Source organism: Monodelphis domestica, chromosome 2, assembly GCF_027887165.1.
Source record: "Monodelphis domestica isolate mMonDom1 chromosome 2, mMonDom1.pri, whole genome shotgun sequence".
Classification (NCBI taxonomy): Eukaryota; Metazoa; Chordata; class Mammalia; order Didelphimorphia; family Didelphidae; genus Monodelphis; species Monodelphis domestica.
Window position 1 is genome coordinate 235,494,926 of NC_077228.1, and position 19,723 is coordinate 235,514,648.

The following is a 19,723-nucleotide window of genomic DNA, read 5'->3' on the forward strand; positions in this document are numbered from 1 at the left end:
GCTGTGGGTCCCTTCTTCTTCCCCACCTCCCCTGCTAAGGGAGCTTTAAGCAAAGAGCCCCGACTCAGAGGAAGCAAAATCAGCGTCCTACAATGGACCGACGCCCCTGGCGGCTAGGAGGGATGGAGTTGGAACTGGGCTTTCTCCCCTCGGTGCCAGGTGAACCAGACCTCTTTGGAGCAGAGAGCTAAGAGTCTCCCTTTCTGGGGATTTTAGAGTTGAGGTGGGGAGAGCTCTGGGAAGCCCCCACCCTTTTCAAGCCGAGAAGTACAATTAAGTATGCAAACCTAGAGATTGCGATTCTATCTTTTCTTTCAAACCACGACCCAGGGGATTGACTCTTAATGGGATCTAGCCTATTTAGGGATACACCATACCTTCTTTATCCAGTCCTTACTGACACTTGTGCCTCATTTTCTTTGTTTCTAACTTTAAAGGAGCTACTGGATGAAATGGGAAAGTATGCAAATGGAAAAGACAACATAAGGAAAAGCCTATTCTAGCTATAGGAGCTTAAAAAACAACTTCCCTAAAAGATGTACATTTTAAGATCGTATGCAATTTCGTCCTTTCCCTCTATTTAAGCTCTGTCAGGAGAGTACTAGGACTAAGGTCAGGACCTTGGGGTTCCTTCCCCTATCCATTCATTATTGGATCTCCCTGAGCCCAGGCTTCCCATGTTGCCCTATGAGGTCAGGGCACAGACTGCCCCCTTGGTCTCTGCAAGTTTTGGACAGCAAAACTAGATCTGTACCTTGCATTTGTTGGGAGGTTGTTGCGGCAGCACCCACTTTACTCCTGCCACTGCTGCTACTGCGCAGTCTTGCCAGTTATAGTAGGTAGTACCAGTCAGTGGCTGTAGCAGTAATAATAGTACTAGAAGTTGTAAATGTAGGAGTTGATTATTACAGTTTACATTACTCAATCTTCTCCTGAATTCATTTAATAATGCGAACTTCTGGAGTTTTTCGGGGTTCACTATTATAATTAATCTCTTCCCTAAGTAGCTTCCTGGCTCTCTGAAGCTCCAATGCTGCCCTCTGATCCCTTGGTCTTTCAGAGAGTTGGGGCGCGGAACCCGGATGGTTTCAACACTCTCCTTTATTTTTTTAATCTCTGTAAGCCTTTTGGGGGGGGGGATCAAATATTGCTGGACTCTACATCTCCCAGATCCTGGGGAGGTCCAAAGATCTCTTTAGGCAGGAACCTCCTATCCTTTCTCCTGCTCTGTGACCCTTATGTTTATGGAGAATTAGAGTATTGGGGATTTTGGAGCTAACTAGGGGGAAGCAGCAGCGCCCCTAGCTGGAGAAAGCACTGCCTCTCTCATAGGTGCTAAACTTCACACGTCCTGGTCCCAGAAAGCCCACCCGAATATCACTTGTGGAAAGAGTTCCAGGGCCCATTAGAAGGCTTATTGAGAAGCGAATGGGCTAGTTTCTTTCATCTTTTTCCTCTGTTGTTTCTGAGATTTATCTTTTCTTCATCCTTGTGGTCCATTTCACTTCCTGCGTATGAGCTTCTAGTTCTGCTGTTTTCTCTTCTCCTCCTCCTTGAATCTCATCTCCAGACTCTTCCTTACTCAACCCTTCCTGTTTCCTTGTCCCTTTTACTTTCCCGGTATCCACCGGCATCTCTCCAGTTTCTTCCATGAGTCGACACTCCTTGGTTTTCCTAGCTTTCTTTCCTGGCCCTCTCTCTTGGTCCTTTCTTGCCTTCTTTTCCCGCTGGTTAGCCACGAAGGCTGCTGGGGTCTATACTTTCAGGCTTTTCCCCGTGCCAGAAGGAAACGCCACCCGTAAATTAGGAGCCAGGTTCGGGTGATCGCCTGGTTTGAGGACTTCTCCGGTTCCTCTGGGTTTATTCTTTTTTTTTTTTTGTCATTTCTCCCACTTCTTCACTTTCTTGCAGAGGATCCTTCCTGCCACTTCCTCTCCCTGTCCTTTCACCTTTTCCTCTTCCCCGTTCCTGTCCTCTCATCCGTAGTAGCCTTCGAGGGCGCGGCACGGAAAGGATCACCTGGTCAAAGAAAGGAAGGGGTCGCACCTACTGCCCCTAGCATCGATTTCGCCCCCTGCGGGCAATTTTTCCTAAGCGACTCTTAGATTCACATGATGCAATTTGGTGCAATTTTGAGACGCCGTAGATTGACTGTGGCCCTCAGTAAAGGACCCCGGGCTTTGCAGATCGAGAAAGGGACCCAAAGAGAGAGAGAGAAGAGCATAAGAGCAGTCTAATAGCTGAGGAAAAGAGAGGGCTGCCCCCTTTCCCACCCCGCCAAGACCCAGTCTCCTACGCTGTTAACCTTCCACAGCCTCTCGATTTGATACACCTCTTTCCTGGTCCCTACCGCTCTTCCCAACCTCCCTCCTTCTCTCTGCCTCTCTCTCAGTCTCTATCTCTCTCCCTTTTCCTCTCTCCTCTCCCTCTGTAGCTGGCTCGCTCACTCATCAGTCCCTCTTCCCCTCCCCCCTCCCATTCTTCCCTCCTCCTCCTCCCGCCCAGTTCCAGTGCCTTGGCAGGCCGGCCTGCACCAATCCCCTTCTGTTTCCCTCCCCTTGACGACAAGCTGGGCCTGTTGAGGCCCCGCCCCACTGACGTCCGGGATTTGCATGAGTTGCTTGTGCAGGATCGGCTGGGGCTCAGTTGTCTGTGAGAGCAAGAGACAGGAGCAGTGAGAGGTCCAGGGAGCAAGTCAGCCTGGCGGAGCAGAGCAAGAGCAGAAGCAGCGGTGGCAGTGGCGGCCACTCAGTCAGTGGTGCAGCAGGACGCCCGGGAGAGCCAGCAGCGTCTGCAACCTCGCCAACCCCCTGGAGCCCTGGGCTCGCTCTGGCCCCAACATGGAGCTGCCAGCTGTTGGGGAGCACGTCTTCGCTGTGGAAAGCATCGAGAAGAAGCGAATCCGAAAGGTAAGGCAGCGGCTGCAAGGGAGAACGGCTACAGTGAAGAAGATAGAAGGGGAAAGAGGAGACAGGGAGACAGGCTGAGAGGAGAGACAAGAAGGGGGTTGGGGGGTGGGGAAGCTGAAGGATCCGGGAAGCTGCGGAGGTAGAACTAGAGATCCAGTGCAAACCGTTTGCTTAGGGCTGATAGAGTCTTGTCTCTTCCACCCCCTCAGGGCAGAGTGGAGTATCTTGTGAAATGGAGAGGCTGGTCCCCCAAGTAAGTAGTGAACCTGGGGGTTGGGGGGGGGAGGCGCGGGGGGGGGGGTGGTGAGCTGGTGTCTTGGACTGCTGGACCAGAGATGGGGGGGGAGAATAAACGGGAGGCGGAGTAGGGGGCAAAAGGGGGGAGGGGGTGGGGAGGTCGGTGGCAAGCACTAGCGAAGCTGGAGCTGCAGAGTCCCTAGCCTGGATCCCTGTGTTGTGTTCTCCGGGAAATGCCATCACTAATTTATGCACTAAAAAGAGCTAGGAGAAGGCTGGAGAAACGTGGAGCCGAGCCGGGGAGGCCGGAGGAGGGAGGGAGGAAGGGAGGGAGCGAGCAGGCACTGACTGATGTGCAGCAGAAAATGGCTTCTTTCCCCTTTCCCTCCACCGAACGGCTCCATATTGCAAAACCAAAAAAAAAAAAATTAAAAAGCGACGAAAATGCAATTGTGTGTCTCCTCCCTCCTGATGGTGGAGGGAGGGGAGAAAAAAGACAGAAAATGTTAGGAACTGTCATTGTGGCGCTTTTGGTTCGGATTTTTTTTTTTTTGAAATGCGATGACACCGGATAGAGACAGACGCACACACAGGCATACACACACACACACACACACACACACACACACACACACACACACATTTTGTGTTGCCAAATATTTGGGATTTGAATGGCTGTGACAGCGGAGCTCCCCTCCATCCTGAGGGACGACTGGCTAATATAGAATTAAGGGTCAAGGAAGGGATGACTAAAATCCTTTGGGGGCACCCAGAAAGGGCGGGGGCGAGGGGGACGGCGACTTTATATTTCTGTTTGCACATAGTGTTCATAAGAGCAAAGAGGCTATAGAATATGTCGCAGTAGCATGCTCAACATTCCTGCCTAATAACTCTGCAAAATAAACTGTTTTATATATTTTTTTCCTCCACCGTTCACCAGCACCCTCTTCGCCCTGCCCTGGGCTTGTGCATTTAGAGTTTGATTTGCAGAGAACTCGTGGGGTTGAGGGGGGGGGGTGCTGAGAGGTGGAGAATACCCTTGACTCTAGTGCCTACAATACCTCCTCCTCCACACACACCTCAGCAGCCTTGGCTTCATTAAGATAAAGCTGGGCCTTATTTGTCGTTCCCCTTCCTGGCAGCCACAGAGGTGGATTATTTCTTCTGATGTGTCTCCCTCCCCCCTTTCCCTTTGCAAGATATAACACGTGGGAACCCGAGGAGAATATCCTGGATCCCAGACTGCTGATCGCTTTTCAGAACAGGTGAGAATCCCCGAAGCCGCCGCGGTCGCCTGCAGTGACCGTATATGGAAAAGGGAAAGCGGGAGAAGCCGCTTTAGGAATAGGTGGGCGAAAGATCTCCCTCTCCTATTTTAGGGACGCCCTCAAGTTTATCTGCTCCTTTACAAATATTTTTGGTTCTTACATCAGCCAGGGTAGCAGGGTACGAGAGTTTGATATGGGGCGGGGGGGGGGGGGGGGAGGATTGGGAAGGGGGAGGGAAAGAGCCTTGGGGTGGTTTTGCAACTGCCAGTATTCTTAGCCCCGCCTGGTCCCCCACTGCCCCCTCACAACCCCACCCCTCCAGCTCCACCCCCAAAGCCTAGGTATTCGCTTTCTTACAGTCACCGGGCTCTTGGCACCCTTAACCTGCGGAGCAGCTCCTCGGGAGCTGGCATTGTGCAACCACCAGGACGTCATGGAACTAAACTTAACCTGTTGGAGGCCGGCGTGAAGTGGACAGGTCCCCAACGCCTTCCCCTTGCAACAGTTTGGGGCACACTTGGGCCCCATCCTCACCCCCACCTACCAACTTTCCCTCACACATACACACCCATCTGTGACTCTCTTGTGAGGGGATGACAGGGGAAGGGAAGAGGGCTGTTTGAGAGTGTAAGTTCTGTTCCAGGGATAGTGAAAGCTTTTACGGAACTGCTTTATCTTGAGGAAGGGGGGAGTTAGGGAACATGTTGAAAAAGTCTTTTCCCCAGGTTGCATTCGAGCAGATGCACGTCAGGCTGCAGCTGCTGCAGCTGGATTTGCTGGTGGTGGCTTTAGTAGTCTATTTCAGGGAGAACTCGAGGGGGAAGGGAGGGAAGAGGAGGAGCAGCGCCTGGGCCTTTAGAGTCTGACTGTACAATGTTCTGCCCTCTTCTTCCCACCACCCCCTCCATATTTTGCATTATTTCCTGTTGTGTGTTTGGCGTTAAAACTGTAAACTCTGGTACAGGGATTTAATGTGGAAGTTGCTTATTAAGGTGGGGGGGGAACTAATATGTATCTTGCCTGTTCCCCCCCACTCGGGGGAGTTCACAACCCCGTAACCATGTCACCGGCTGATGCCATGTTGCATAATGGGTCCCCGAAGAGTTAAGCTCAGGATGTTGCAATGCCATGCAACTTCGGAGCAATGCTGCTGCCTCCAACCTGCTCTGTCCTTACCCTTGGCTCATAGACCTAGCACCCAGACGAACATTCTCGTGGGAGGGGGGATAGATCTCTGGAGAAGTCTGATACAGAGAGTGGATCTTTAATTCCTGAGAACACTGGAAACTACATCCCAATAGAAAGGTGTTTAAAGCATCTTTCAGCCTACCATACCTTCTCAGTGCACCCCTTAGCATGAAGATGTATCATAGCCTGTAGACTTTATTGATTATTCCAAATTGAGACTGGCCTCCAGATACTCTTTAGTGAGGTTCTACTTTTCTAGCCTCCTGGCCTCCTACTTCTTCCCAACTGCTCTCTGGATGGGCTCTGGTACAGTTTAAGGAGGTGACTACTCACCTGGTCAGGCTCTAGTCTTCTAGTCTCTCCTCCACCAACAGCCACTAATTGGCTCATTTGCCTTGTGTAAACAAGGGTGCAGCTCCTCCCTCTGTTTAGTGCCTGGTCTTTTGGAAAGTCTTCCCTTCTGCTGGCTGCACTCGTTATCTGAATCCTAATGAGGTCATTTAGCATCTAGGACTACTGATGGAGAGTGATGAATCCGACACATACCTCATTTGGTCTTGATTGGATTCCCTGCACCCCCTCTCCATTTCATTTTGTCCAGTAATGTTCTGGGCCTAAGCTAGGTCTGGAATGGTAGGTGACTGACTGCCTAGGAGCACAGAGTTACCTCTTTCCCAGGTCATTCTTTCCCCCCCTCCCCCTCCTCAAATGAAGTCTCTTGCTAAAGAAGGTTCATCTAAGGGAAACAGGACTCAGACTTATGTTGGGACAATGTTGTTTACCTAGTGATGTGTGGGGAGGAGTATTCATATTCAAACATCCTCTAGACAGTTGTCTTTAGGTCCATTTAAAGGAAAGGACTTAAAAGAGATCAGGGCCTAGGGTCCCTAGCCTGCAAATTTTGCAGTGATTTTTTTAATACACAACTCCCCCACCTCTCCTTTGGGCTTATTTAAGTTTCTTTCTCTAGAAGAAATGGCTTATTACTGCCAAAGGGGAATGAGGAGACCCTCTTGCTAATAGCACTATTTTTTGTTTCCTCCCCAGGGAGCGGCAGGAGCAATTGATGGGATATCGGAAGAGAGGGCCGAAGCCTAAACCACTGGTTGTACAAGTAAATATAACAGCTCAGCTGGGACACTGAGGAATAGAGAGAGGACTAGAGGGGACTATACTAGAGAGAGTATACCTATTCTTATCTTTTAAATGTTTTGCGATACCTCTTTTCCTGACTTCTCAAATAAATCAAAATCTGGTCTCTCCAGCATGCCCCTATTCGGGCTTCAATTCAAGTCATGCTACCCTTGAGGTGCCTAGGCAGATATTAGCTTTTCCTCCTTTCTTTCCCCTGGCCCTCAGAGTCTGGATTCCTCCCGCTCCCCACCAGGGAAGAGAGAAAAGATTTGAATGGAACAACCAGAGCTCTAAAGTTGGGGGGGGGGGACCTGGAAGTGACTCACTTGGAGCTTTTGAATGCCTTGGTTCTAGTCCTCTTTCCTTTGGGTATAAAAGTGAGCCTTTCAATCTACATCTACTTTCTTTTCCCAGGGAAGAGTTAATTGAATGCTAGTGTCACCCCTCTCCACAGCCTTAGCCAAGTCCTCTTACTTACCTCCTTTACATTTGGTCTTGTAGGTGCCCACCTTTGCCCGACGATCGAACGTGCTGACTGGCCTTCAAGACTCCTCCGCTGACAACCGATCCAAGCTGGAGCTGGGCTCCCAAGGGAAGAGCCAAGGTCACCAATATGAACTCAACAGCAAAAAGCACCACCAATACCAGCCTCACGGCAAGGAACAAGGAGGCAAGCCACCACCCCACAGCAAAAGCAGCAAATACTACTATCAGCTCAACAGCAAGAAACATCACCCCTACCAGCCCGACCCTAAGATGTATGACCTTCAATACCAACCTAGCCACAAGGAGACTTCCAACTCCACTTGCCCAGACTTGGGGGCGAAGAGCCATCCACCCGACAAGTGGGCACACAGCCAGGTGTCCAAGGGTTATCTGAGTGCAGTGAAGCCCCTAGTCAGTGGGGGCGGGGCTGGTGTCAAGGGCTCGGAGAAGAGCCAGTCCAATGGCATCACTCCCCAGCCAAAGGAGGCAGGGATACCCGCCGGCAATGGGATCGGGGGCAAGATGAAGATAGTCAAGAATAAAAATAAGAATGGACGCATCGTTATTGTCATGAGCAAATACATGGAAAATGGCATGCAGGCAGTGAAAATTAAGTCAGGGGAGGGGATTGAGACTGAGAGCCGCTCCCCTGGCCACACCAAGAAGAAGGCTGGGGAAGAGCGGCATACCAGTGGGGATAGGACTTTGAAAAAGATGGCTGGGACCAATGAGAAAAATCCTGATCTGCCCCTTAAAAGGCGGGACGAGGACTCCCAAATTGGGGAAGATGAGGAGGCCCAGATCCAGGATTCTGGCTCCCGCAAACTCTCTCCAACTAAGGAGGCATTCCCAGATCAACCCCTACAACTCACCACCAAGCCCGACTTGTTAGCCTGGGATTCCACCCGGGGCTCGCACCCACCTTCTTCCCATCACCATCACCACCATCACCACCATTCAGTGGGCTTAAATTTCGCTAACTCCCGCAAGCGTTGCCTCTCGGATTCCCATGGTGATCGGGAGCCCTGCAAAAAACGACTCACGGCCCGTAGCATCAGCACTCCCACCTGCCTGGGCGCCAGCCCTGTAGCTGAGCGCCCAGCAGACCTGCCCACCGCCGCCTCTGCGGCTGCCGCCCTTCCCCAGCCCGAAGTCATTCTCCTGGACTCAGACCTGGATGAGCCAATTGACTTGCGCTGTGTCAAGTCGCGCTGCGGGACTAGGGAACCTCCTAGCCCTCTGCAGGTGAAACCTGAGGCGCAGGCTACAGTGGTAGCGGCGGCGCCAGCCGGAAAGCCGCCGGCTGAGGCGCGGGACGAACCCGAGGAGCCACTGACGGAGTTCAAACCTTTCTTTGGAAATATAATTATCACTGACGTAACAGCAAACTGCCTCACTGTCACTTTCAAAGAGTATGTGACTGTGTAGCTTTGGGGTGGCGTCGGGAAGGGGCGCTCTGCCTCTGCTAACGGGCTTGGCTTGCGTGGACTGGGAGCCTGAATCCCCCATCTTTCTGACCACTGGAGTTTGAGGGACTGCACTTACAGGCAGTGAACCCCAGTAAACCCTAGTGACCCTGTCCTTCAAAGTTCATCTCCTTGATCCAAACAGGAGGCAAAATATCTCTCACTCACCTCATCCTTCTCCCGAATCACGCCGCACTGCAGGGGGAAAGGGTTTGGGGGAGTGGAGGGAATCCCGAGCTTCCTTCCATCCGGTGCCTATAAGGGCTATCCCTCTGCTCCCAGTCGCAACCCCTATCCCCAACCCGGAAGCTGCTCCCAGCCGCTCCCCCCCCCCCCCCACCTCGAATACTGACGTGACAGCCGTGCGGCCGTCTCAGAGTTATAGTATTATATTTTAACCGTGCTAACTTGTCAAGTGCTGACTTTGCTCCCCTTTGTACGTGGTGTTATTATTGAAATGTATTGTTTGAGCTCAAAAGCCCCGACCACCCCATCGGGCTGATATATATATATATATAAATATATATATTTATTTGTAGGTATTTATATATTGAAATATAAAAACCTAGATTTATGGAGTTTCCTCTAGATCACCTTATATTCTATATCAAACTATTTTCTGTTTACCTTTCTCTTCCCTCATTCAGTATTTCAGTTGATTTAATTTCCTTCCCTTCTCCTTCCTTTCCCCCCAACTGCAATACCAATAACCTTGGTATATATTTTTTGATACTGTACACATGGATGTGTTGTTTCTATGTGCAAAAAAAAGTTTGTTAAAAAGCTAAACAAGCTCTCTAGAAACTGCTGCTACTAGAAATGTCTAAACTATAAGCTTCCAATTATTACCTGCTTGAATGTAAATATTAAATGGAGATGTCGACGGTGTATTTCGATGTTTGCTCCTTAGCGCAGAGTGGATCACCAAGGCTTTGGCTCGGGGTACTTTTTCGGGTCCTCCAGTCCCCTCTTTCTCCTCTCTCTACCCATTTCCCCAGCATCGTAATTCCCCAGTCCCACCACTAACACTTGATTGGGGAACTTGGCTGTATGCTGATGTGAGCTCTGCCCTTAGTCTATAAAGCTTTACAACAGCCCGGGTTGTCTGAGTGGGTTCGTTCCTCAGGGTCTTCAGCTTATGTGTAGGGAGGCTTCACTCCTGTTCTTCCTCCTCTCTTTCCCCCCAGTTCCTTAAGAAACTAGAGCGGAAGGGCGCAGTTCGTGGGGTGTTGGTAGTACTAAAACTGTATCACGTCCTCTGCCTAGGATCATTTCAGGCCTACGTGAAACTAACTCCACTTGTGGCTGAAGATAGGGGTGCGGAGTGTGGGGGTAAAGTAAACTTAATTTGGGTAAAGGCATGGAAAATCCTGGAGATTGCTCCATGGCCTAAAACTTAGCCTTCTTGATAGGTACCATCTAACACAGCGGACATTTCCCTCCGCCGCACCTGCCAGACTGTTTCAAGTTGTCCCAGCATTGCTGGGTCCTCGGTGAAACCTCTTTCAAGTCCAGCAGTCCTAGGTGCCCGAAAGAGCTGAGGGCCCCAGGAATGGAAAAGAACCCACTAAGTCTCCCTTTCATCTTTTCAGTTTGCATATCGAAACTTGGAGTCCTTCTACCCTACTCCCCACTCCCACCGCTGCAGTCAGCTTCCCCAGAGCCGAGGCTGCTGGCCCACTCTGCAGAGGAAGCGGTAGAAGCGCTTTCTTTGCTTGGGACTGAGCCAGGCGCTCTCCCCGGAAACTACCAGCCCAGAGATTTCTACCAGAGTCGAGGCAAATGCCAAGGCAGCTTCCTGCTAGGAAGGAGGAAGGTACTGAGAGAAGGTGAATGCCTCTGCCCTAAATTTGGGGGAAATACATAAACACTGCCCCCCAAACCTTCCCACTATTTTCTCCAACCCCTTAGTTGCCGGCAACCTCAGGACCCAATTGGACGTGGGGAGGAACGGGTTAAATGCTCCCCAGAGGCGAGGAGTAGGCAGAGCACTGGGAAATCTGCTCCACCAGCCCGCCTTCCCCCACCCCCTCCTCTGGCCTGGGAGCCTGCTATCCGGACTAGAGCGTGAGACTTTGTGCCGACGCAGCAATCTGACTCTTGGTTTCTGTGGCCCGTAGGACAAGGAACCCAGCGGGGCTGAAGAGGCCTGAGGATCTGCCCATGGGGTCTTCTGTCTCTTTAGTGTGGCTTGTTCGTGCCCAGGCTGGGGGAGAGAAGGAGTTAACCCGGTGTTGAATGCCTGGCTGGGGTGTGGGAGTGTGAGGAATGGCGGTCAACCCTGGAAAGGCCTAGGATATGACCTTGGTTTGGAAGGAACCGGGGACCCTGAGGCCAGGAGGGACCTGAATGCGGCCAATGTGGCCTTGATGTTGGCTGCAGGCCACTAGCGACTGGAAGATCTGAATGGGGGGAGGGGGGCCGGGGCAACACGAGGAGCCAAGGAACTGGGGAGAGGTTGTGTTTTTTTTTTTTTATTAAGCTTTTTGGAGTCGAGAGCATTCTCTTTTATGAACTGAGCCCTCCCACCACCACCTCCCCCTCTTTGGATTCTCCCTTGAGCTGAGTTTAAAACTCTTCTTCCACATAATGAATGCCCTTTGCCCCCTCTGGGTTGGGGGAGGGGGGAGATCTCTGCTGATCCTGGCACTCTGCCTGTAAGGGGCTAGAATTGGTTCTGTCCCTCACTGGATACAAAGGATAATACCAGGCTGTGACTGAGCCTCCATGTTTTTATAGTTGAGGGGAACTGAAGAACTGGGGGGTGGGGAAGGAATCCTTGTCCAGGATCCCACAGTTAGAAAGCTTAGAGGGAGCATTAGTGTTCCTACTTTGTTCCCTTTGAGGAGGCTGCTGTCTCCTAGAGGTCAACTCTGGGTGAGAATTCCCCCCCCCCAACAATATGTGGGACATGCTCCAGGGTCTGGATGGCGGAGTAATTAGTACTTATCTAGGTGGGATATCTAGTTGGAGTTCTTGGTCATTGCCTGGTAGCCTGGCTTGTTTTAGGGTCACCTAGGATTGTCCTAAGAAAGGCTTAGAAATCAGAACTGAAAGAATCAAAAATAGGGCAAAAGAATATAGGTGGTGCTATCAGGACAGGATGGCACAATCTAATGCCCCAATAATCTAGACAAAGTGCCTAAGGACTTAGACCAGTACTGCTCCCTCCACCCTGGACAAATATGAAGAGTATGTAGATTCCCCTACAGGCCAATGGGCACATGCCTCATTACCCTCTGAAGAAATCATTCAGTGGCTCAAAAACAAAAGATGAGAGGCAGAAGGCCCCAGGATGCAACACTAAGAAATTTAGGGTAATATAAAACTTTTTCCTGATCTTCTACTCTTTTGAGAAAGATCCAGTTCTCTCTCACTGGCTTAGATGTATCTTTTTTTAACCAAGAGACAGTGGAATGCAGTGGAAAGAACATTTGGTTTCTAGTTCTTGTCTTTTTACCCACTGCTGTATGATTTTGAGTAGGTCATTTTGCCTCTCTGGGCCTCGATTTTCTCATCTGTAAGAAAATTGGTGAGCAGCCTGAACTACCCCTCACCAGTTCTGTTCTTAGATGAAGGTAATGTGTCCCCTATCCTAATTGTGGTTTAAATTTTAGCACCTATATCAGGAGTCTTTTATTTTCTTCAACTGAACCTTTCTAAAGGGATGGATTCTGGAATCACAGATGCAAAAGTTGATCTGCAGGAAAGGGAGGAGCAGTTGATATTTCCACCCCAGTGCAACTAACCCCAGCCTTCATTACTCTTGATGATGTCTTTCTTTCCCTGTGGTAGGTAACCTGGTTCCCAATGATTTCCAGAAGAGTCAACTATCAAAGGTGTTTATAGAAAGGTTTCCTGTAATGGGTAGACTAAATTGCCTTTGTAGTTCCTTTTAATTCCTAAGGTTCTATGATTCTATAGAATTCTTAGGATTCTATTCTAAGATTCTTTTCTGTTTTTTTTCTTACACCTTTAGTTTTTTTCTGCTGAATTCAGTTGGTCAACACAGAGTGCCAAGCAACTTGCTTTTAATTTTTAGTAAGAAATAAATAAGTCTTCTGCCCTCGAGAAGTTTTTAAATATAATACAAAAAATGGGAGCTAGGGACAAAATATGCAATATATAAAATTAGATATATTATTATTTGTAATTGCAGTTATTATAGGCTGCTCAGCACAATGGAGAGAGAGGAAGATCTAAGTTCAAGTTCTACCTCTGACACATATTAGTTGTGTGATGCTGGGCAAACCACTTAACTTCTTAATACTCTATGCAACTCTCTAAATCTATAAATTGAAAAGAATATGTTGACCTGCATTAATAATCGATTTTCCTTATCTAGGAGTTTCCTATACTAATTAAATCACAGATCCTGTCCCTATCCTACTTATATATGTCAAGGAAGGTAAGGGACTATATTGGTAGATTGGAAAATGGGTTGAATGTATCTAAGAAGACAATCTGGAGGTGTATTCCAATGTAATTGAATGAGAGTATATACAAGATAGTTCCATGAATATGGGATAATTTAGGCAAAGTCTCAGAGGCTGATGAGGGAAGACCAGAAGTTAAGAGCCTGATGGAGAAATCAGTTCAAAGGTCCTGGGCTAAGCTTCCTAAACAAATTCTTAGGAAGAACAAAGAGAACAAAAAAGATCCCAGTTCTATACCTACTTCCACTGAAAATAAAATAGTACCTTTCTGGACTTCAGTTTCCTAATCTTTTTAAAGTGAACTTAAAATACTATCTCAGCATGATGGAGTGAAAAGAACATTGCCTCTGGAGTCAAAAGACCTGTTTTCTAATCCTGTTTGGGTTTAATGCTTTTGGATAAATCATGTAACCTCCCTGAGCCTTATTTTCCTTCTCTGTAAAATATGGGAGTTGGACTAGATGGACTCTTGAGTCCATTCCAACTTTAAATTTATGATCCTATGATCTCCACCTTTCTTTGTCACATGGGATGTAAGAATGAATTAGGTCAGTAGAATGCCTTAAGCTCTTCTGGAAAATCCTATGAATAAACACTGATTTTTTTTTCACTAGAACATTAAACATCTCACACAAGAGTTGAATCATTTATATGCATGGCTGGCAAAATTGAAACAGATTGAACAATAGATAATAGTGCTGTCTAGATGTACCAACCGACTGCTAACATCTTCCCACTTTGCTACCCTTTCCTAATAAGGTTGGAAAACCAAGGTCAATTCTTGATCTATACAAGCAGACTAACCGCTTTGTCATTCACCTGTTGACTTGAGACCTTTCCTCCTCCTCAAACCAACTCAACTTGAAGAGTGAGAATAATATCAAGAAAGAAGAAAGCTCCTGCTTCTCTCTAGGCCCAACCCTGCCAACACCTTCTCTATGAAATCTTTCCTGATCCTGCCTCTACTTCTCTACAGCTGAAAATGATCTTCCCTCCTCAGATATTTCATTGTACCTTGTCTGGACACTCCTTTTCATTTATCACATTCTGCCTTGTATTGTAATTACTTGTGTACATGTCTTATCCTGTCTCTCCTCCCCCAATATAATCTCTGTGAAGACAAGGACTGTCTTATGTCATGTTTGTATCTTTAAGACCTAGCTTATGATTTTGCAATATAGTTAAAAGAGTAAGGGATTAATAAATGCCAATTGAACTGACCAAATAGAAAGGAACTGACCATAGTATGGGATTGAGGCCAGGATAAATTATTATTGCCTTTCTTTTTCAAAACTAAATGAAATAGAGCTCTGGACCTAGAATCAGTAAGAACTGAACTTAAATGTGACCTCAGACATTTATTAGCTAAATGACTCTGGGTGAGACAGTCTCATTTTATAAGTGAGGGTTGCTGGTGAGGATAAATAGAGCTAATATTTATAAAGCACTTTGAAAACTTTAAAATACAACATAGAAGTTAGCTATTAGAATCAATATTATTATTATCATATTGCCATTTTATATTGTCTGTTACTTCAGATAGGGAAGACAATGGAGATGTAAACTTCATTATTATGGTTTCTTAATGATAGCATCTATTTTCTGTAGTATGTGGTTAGGAAAGTTGACTTTTGAGTGACATTTTTTTTCTGAGTTAGGCACAATTTGATTTCTGAAATGCTTATATGATTAGATTGACTACAAATTTAGAAGGCACGGTTGTACATGCTTGAGCTGATCACAATGCTAACTCTCACACTTGTGTTTTTGTCTATTTTATTCCCATCATCCCTCTATATTGTAAAAAATCTAGTCATTTACCTAAGGCAGCTAGATGGTGCATTGGATAAAGTGCCAACCATGGAGTCAGGAAGATACCTCTTTCTCAGTTCAAATCTGGCCTCAGACACATACTAGCTATGTGACTCTGGGCAAGTCCCTTAACCCTGTTTGCCTTAATTTTCTCATCTGTAAAATGATCTAGAGAAGAAAATGGCAAACCACTTCAGTGCCTTTGCCAAGAAAACCCTAAAAGGGGTCATAAAGAGTTGGATATTATTGAAAAACAAAATAATAATATACAAAAAGACATATACCCATAGAATTGTCGAGCTGGAAGAGACTTTGGAGCTCAGCTAGTCAAGAACTGAAAGCAAGGCCATTTCTAAGAGTTTCATTTTCCTCATCTGTAAAATGGTAGTGGACAAAGAGCTGGCCAAAGAATCAGGAAGACCTGTCTATGATTACAGGACTGGAACTTGACCTAAGAATTCCTGACTCTGAGTTAGTGATGGTTCTTCCTTTTTTCTTCTCTCTTTTTTTAAACCTTATCTTCTATCTTTGAATCCATGCTTAGAGTCAGTTCTAAGACAGAAGAACAACCATGGTTAGGCATTTGGGCTTATGTGACCTGACCAGGGTCATACAGGTTGTATTTGAACCCAAGTAACAGTGATCTTTCAAAACCTTCCTATCCTGTAACTTCTAAATCCAGCCCCTCATACATGAAGACTTCTCAAACTATTCTAATAATAACACACACTCATAAAGGACTTTAAGGTTTACAAAATTTTTTCTTCTCAACAACTCTGTGAGAATTAAGTTAAGTATTGACTCCCTTTTTTTTGGTCCAGATCTATAATTTTTATTATAGTGTAAGGTGTGGCAATGCCCTCAAATTCATTTGTGACAGATGATGAGGCTAGATTTGAATTCAGGAAGGTGAGTCTTCCTGACTCCTGACTCAGCACTCTATCCACTGTGCTACCTCACTGCCCATTCTATAGATTAAAAAAAAAATTAAAGTTCTTAGATGTATTCATTGGCACAAAAATAAGTTTCTAAAATGGGATTCAAACCCAGATCTCTTGACTCCAAGACGTTGTCTACTACAATATGCTGCCTCTGCACATTTATATCTTCTTTCTCTGAACTCTTTTAGCACTTCTCTAGACTACCCAATCTGAGCATGGAAAGGGAAGATGGCCAATAGCACTGCAGCTATTTCTTGGAAACAATTCTCATCTTTCCCCAACAAGATTGGAATCTTCTTGGGAGCAGAAGGGATATCATACCTCTCTACTTCTTTGGACAATGCTGAACTCATGACCAGAACCCAAGCCCTTGTTAATTGAATTGCCTTTCACTGCATCATGAGAGGGTAAACCTTTGCTTTGGTTTGGAAAGAATGATCCTTTCTAAATACCAAATGGCCAAAAAGGTCACACATTTAACCAAACTCCTAATTTACCACTACTCCTGAGTGTCATATAATCATATGGAATAACCTTCCCAAAGCAAATTGACAAATGCTCAAGACACCAAGGTACTAACTAGTCAGCATTTCCCAGGGTTCAGGCCACAGCAACTCCCTTCTCCTACAGCCAAGTTCAAATTATGTAAATGAACAAGCCAGACTGGCCTGGTAGGCAGCTAGGTGATAAAGTAGATAGAGTGCTAGATGTGGAGACAGAAAGATCTGAGTTCAAATCCTGCCTCAGACCCTTACTACTTCTGGGAGCTGTTAAAGTAACTTAGGAAAAGGGGAAGGGTTTATACAAAGGGAAAATCACATATAAATAACCCAGTTTATTAACAGAGAAGGAAAAGATAAGGGGAAGGGTTTGCATCTGACTATTTACCCCAACCTACTATAGTTAATTTCTAAGATTAATCCTTTCCTAAACTAAACTAAACTAAAGATTACTAAGGGTTACTAAAGTTAAGTCCTAACAGGGAGACCAAATTCTCACTTAGAGTTCTTTGGTGGGTCAGGGAGCAGGAATCCAAGTTATGGTGTCCTTAGGTGATCCAGGCAAGGTAGAGATTATCTTCCTCAGTCAATCTGTCCACCAGAATGACTGGAGATTTCCTCACCATCTCTTCCAGTTGATCCTCACAGGCAGGCTGCTTGATAGAGGGAGAGTCCAGGGGAGTCTCAGATCCCCAACTTTAGTCTTTACTTCCAGCTCCAGACTGACTGTTGGAAACTTCCTCCTTCAACAGCTTAGAACTTTGACCCAACCAGCTCTTGGAGAATTCCAAGGCTTGAGAGCTGTCGCTCAAACTCTTACTCCAGAGCCTGGGCAAGTCACCTAACTTTTGTCTACCTCAATTTTTTCAGATAGCATTCATATCCTAGGATTGTTGTGTTGTAAAGCACTTTACAGACCTTAAAGTGCTATGTAAATGCTAGCTATTATTATAAGGATGATTCAAGTTAGCAAGTATTTATTAAGGAACGTACTTTTCTAGATGCTAAGGAAACAAAGACAAAAAAACCCCCTAACAATTGTAACCTCAAGCAGTTTACATTCTACTGTGGGAAAATAAGTACACAGATATATAATGTATACATACTCAACAGGTTTGGTTTTTTGCCTATTCACAGGAAAAATGGATTTCAAGAGAAAGGTGAAGACAGAGCAGGTACCCACTCTAAGGGGCAACCTCCTCTTGAATTTACTGTTCCTTTTGGATTTGGTGAAAAGGTACACTATGAGTATATATGTATTTATATATATTTATATACATGTATATATTTTATACACATATATGTATATATTTTATACACATATATGTATTGACATATACTCATTTATTTTTATATACATCCATATACATGTATAGAGGTAGATAGATATGTAAAATATCTTAAGGAATAAAATACTCAGCCCACAGGGACTAGGAGACATTATGCCTACTCCTTATTCTGTACCCAGGCAAATGGTTTGGATTGGGATCTACTTCTAGAGACAGGGCATGCAGCCAAGAGTAGAGAAACACACTGAAAGACAAGTACAGATAGACTCTTACCTGAAGGAGGTTGTTTAGTCATTTTCAGTCGTATCCAAGTCTTCCTGATTCCATTTGGGGTTTTCTTTGCAAAGATATTGAAGTGCTTTGTCATTTCCTTCTCCAACTCATTTTAAATGTGAAGAAACTGAGGGCAACAGGGTTAAGTGATTTGCTCAGATTCACACAGTTAATATGTGTCTAAGGCCAGATTTGGTCTTCCTACCAGAGGTAGGAGGCAGCTTATGTTATGGCTCTCACAACAGAGAAGAGAGCTGGCTGTAAACAAAAGAAAACCCAGAAAATCCAGCCAAGCAGTCAGTCCAGTAGTTGCTGAACCCAACAGGAACTTCATGAGTACTCTACAAAGAGAAAGAAGACTTCCAGCATTGGGAGTGGCAAGCACTCCATTGTCACCTATGCATCCTTTATAAAAAACCTCACCAGTATTGTACTCTAAATTTGGATCTACTTTTATTTGTGGGGGAGGAGATGCTTTACAAACCATTTTAATAAATTTATAAATATGCCATTTTAGGTAATATCTCCTTAAAAATTAATTTTTCAGTCAGAGCAGCTAGATGACTCAGTGGATAGAGCACCATGCCCAGAGACAGAGATCATGAGACGTAGCTTCAGATACTTTCTAGCTGTGTGACTCTGGACAAGTCATTTAACCTCATTGTCTAGCCCTTACTATTCTTCTGACTTGGAATCAATACTTAGTATCAATTCTAAGACGGAAGGTAATGGTTTAAAAAAGTTAGTCTAATGTCTGATTGCTAATGGGAAGCCCAAGGATAGCAGGAGTAGCTACCCACTGCATTACAGCTGAGGTAGCACTCACCCTCTATATACCTGACCTGAGAGTTTGAATAAGAGTGAGAAAATAAGTCACAAGGAAGTATCATAAAAAATAACAATAACAACAATAATAACTATAATTAACAACAATAACAAATAGCTAACATTTATATAATGCTTTAAAGTTTAAAAAGCTTTTGTAATGGCTCACATTTAGGATTTCCCCAAATGGAGAGTGGGGAATGAAAAGTATTTGTTGTACTATATGAACCAAGTATGATATGTCAAATGCTAGCCTATACATAAAAGAAAGATGAAGCATAAAAGATTCACAGAAAGCATTAAGAGAATGTTAAGATTTAAGATTTAAACCTCAAATACCATTACACAATACACAACAAATACAATATGTTGGAAGACTGATGATTAAACCTCTTCCAAAAAGGATAGTTAATTGATTATTTCATATTTCAGTCTGTACTGTCCATACTCTTTATATATGTCTGTTAATAATATGACCAGATTTCAGCCATTCCTACTGGGAGTGGCCATCCTCTTAAAGAGTAGCTGTCAGAGAATATTCTCCTGCCACCATTCAGTTCCATTTGTATGGGAATCAATACCTCCTGATCTCTTGAACTCACAAGGTTACCTTCAAGTTGGACCTGCCTGTCCTGGACTAGAAACTTGTTGACCTGAAAGTGAATGCAAAGGAAGAAAACTGTCAGGTGAAAGTCTGCCTAGATGAATTGCCCTGAACTAGCTGCCCCATGAATTAGTAGCCTCAAGGCCATAGTCACCACCACTTGGTTGGAGAAAGTTCAGTTCTTTTTAGTCACATCCCCACCCAGCTCCCACTGGCACTGAAACCCTTGAAGTTGCATGATGCTCCTTAAAGTGCTAAAGCAAATAAGACCAAGCCCAAAATCCTCTCCTTCTTTAACTGAAGCAACATCCCGCTCCCAGAATATTTCACAAGGTGGGGAAAGACCAATGTATCA

General features: G+C 45.7%; 1 protein-coding gene across 2 annotated transcripts; it reads left to right on the forward strand.

The window, feature by feature from the left end:
- The first annotated feature begins 2,577 nt into the window (after positions 1–2,577).
- CBX4 (chromobox 4) lies at positions 2,578–9,576 on the forward strand. Of its 2 annotated transcripts, XM_056817382.1 has the most exons (5): positions 2,578–2,909; positions 3,119–3,162; positions 4,346–4,411; positions 6,650–6,716; positions 7,238–9,576. In XM_056817382.1, exons 1-5 carry the CDS (start codon positions 2,841–2,843, stop codon positions 8,648–8,650), a joined length of 1,659 nt encoding a protein of 552 aa, XP_056673360.1. In that variant the 5' UTR covers positions 2,578–2,840; the 3' UTR covers positions 8,651–9,576. The 2 variants fall into 2 exon arrangements, with proteins under 2 accessions (XP_056673360.1, XP_056673361.1); XM_056817383.1 differs by lacking the exons at positions 2,578–2,909; positions 3,119–3,162; positions 4,346–4,411 and adding an exon at positions 4,774–4,892.
- The last annotated feature ends 10,147 nt before the right edge of the window (positions 9,577–19,723 follow it).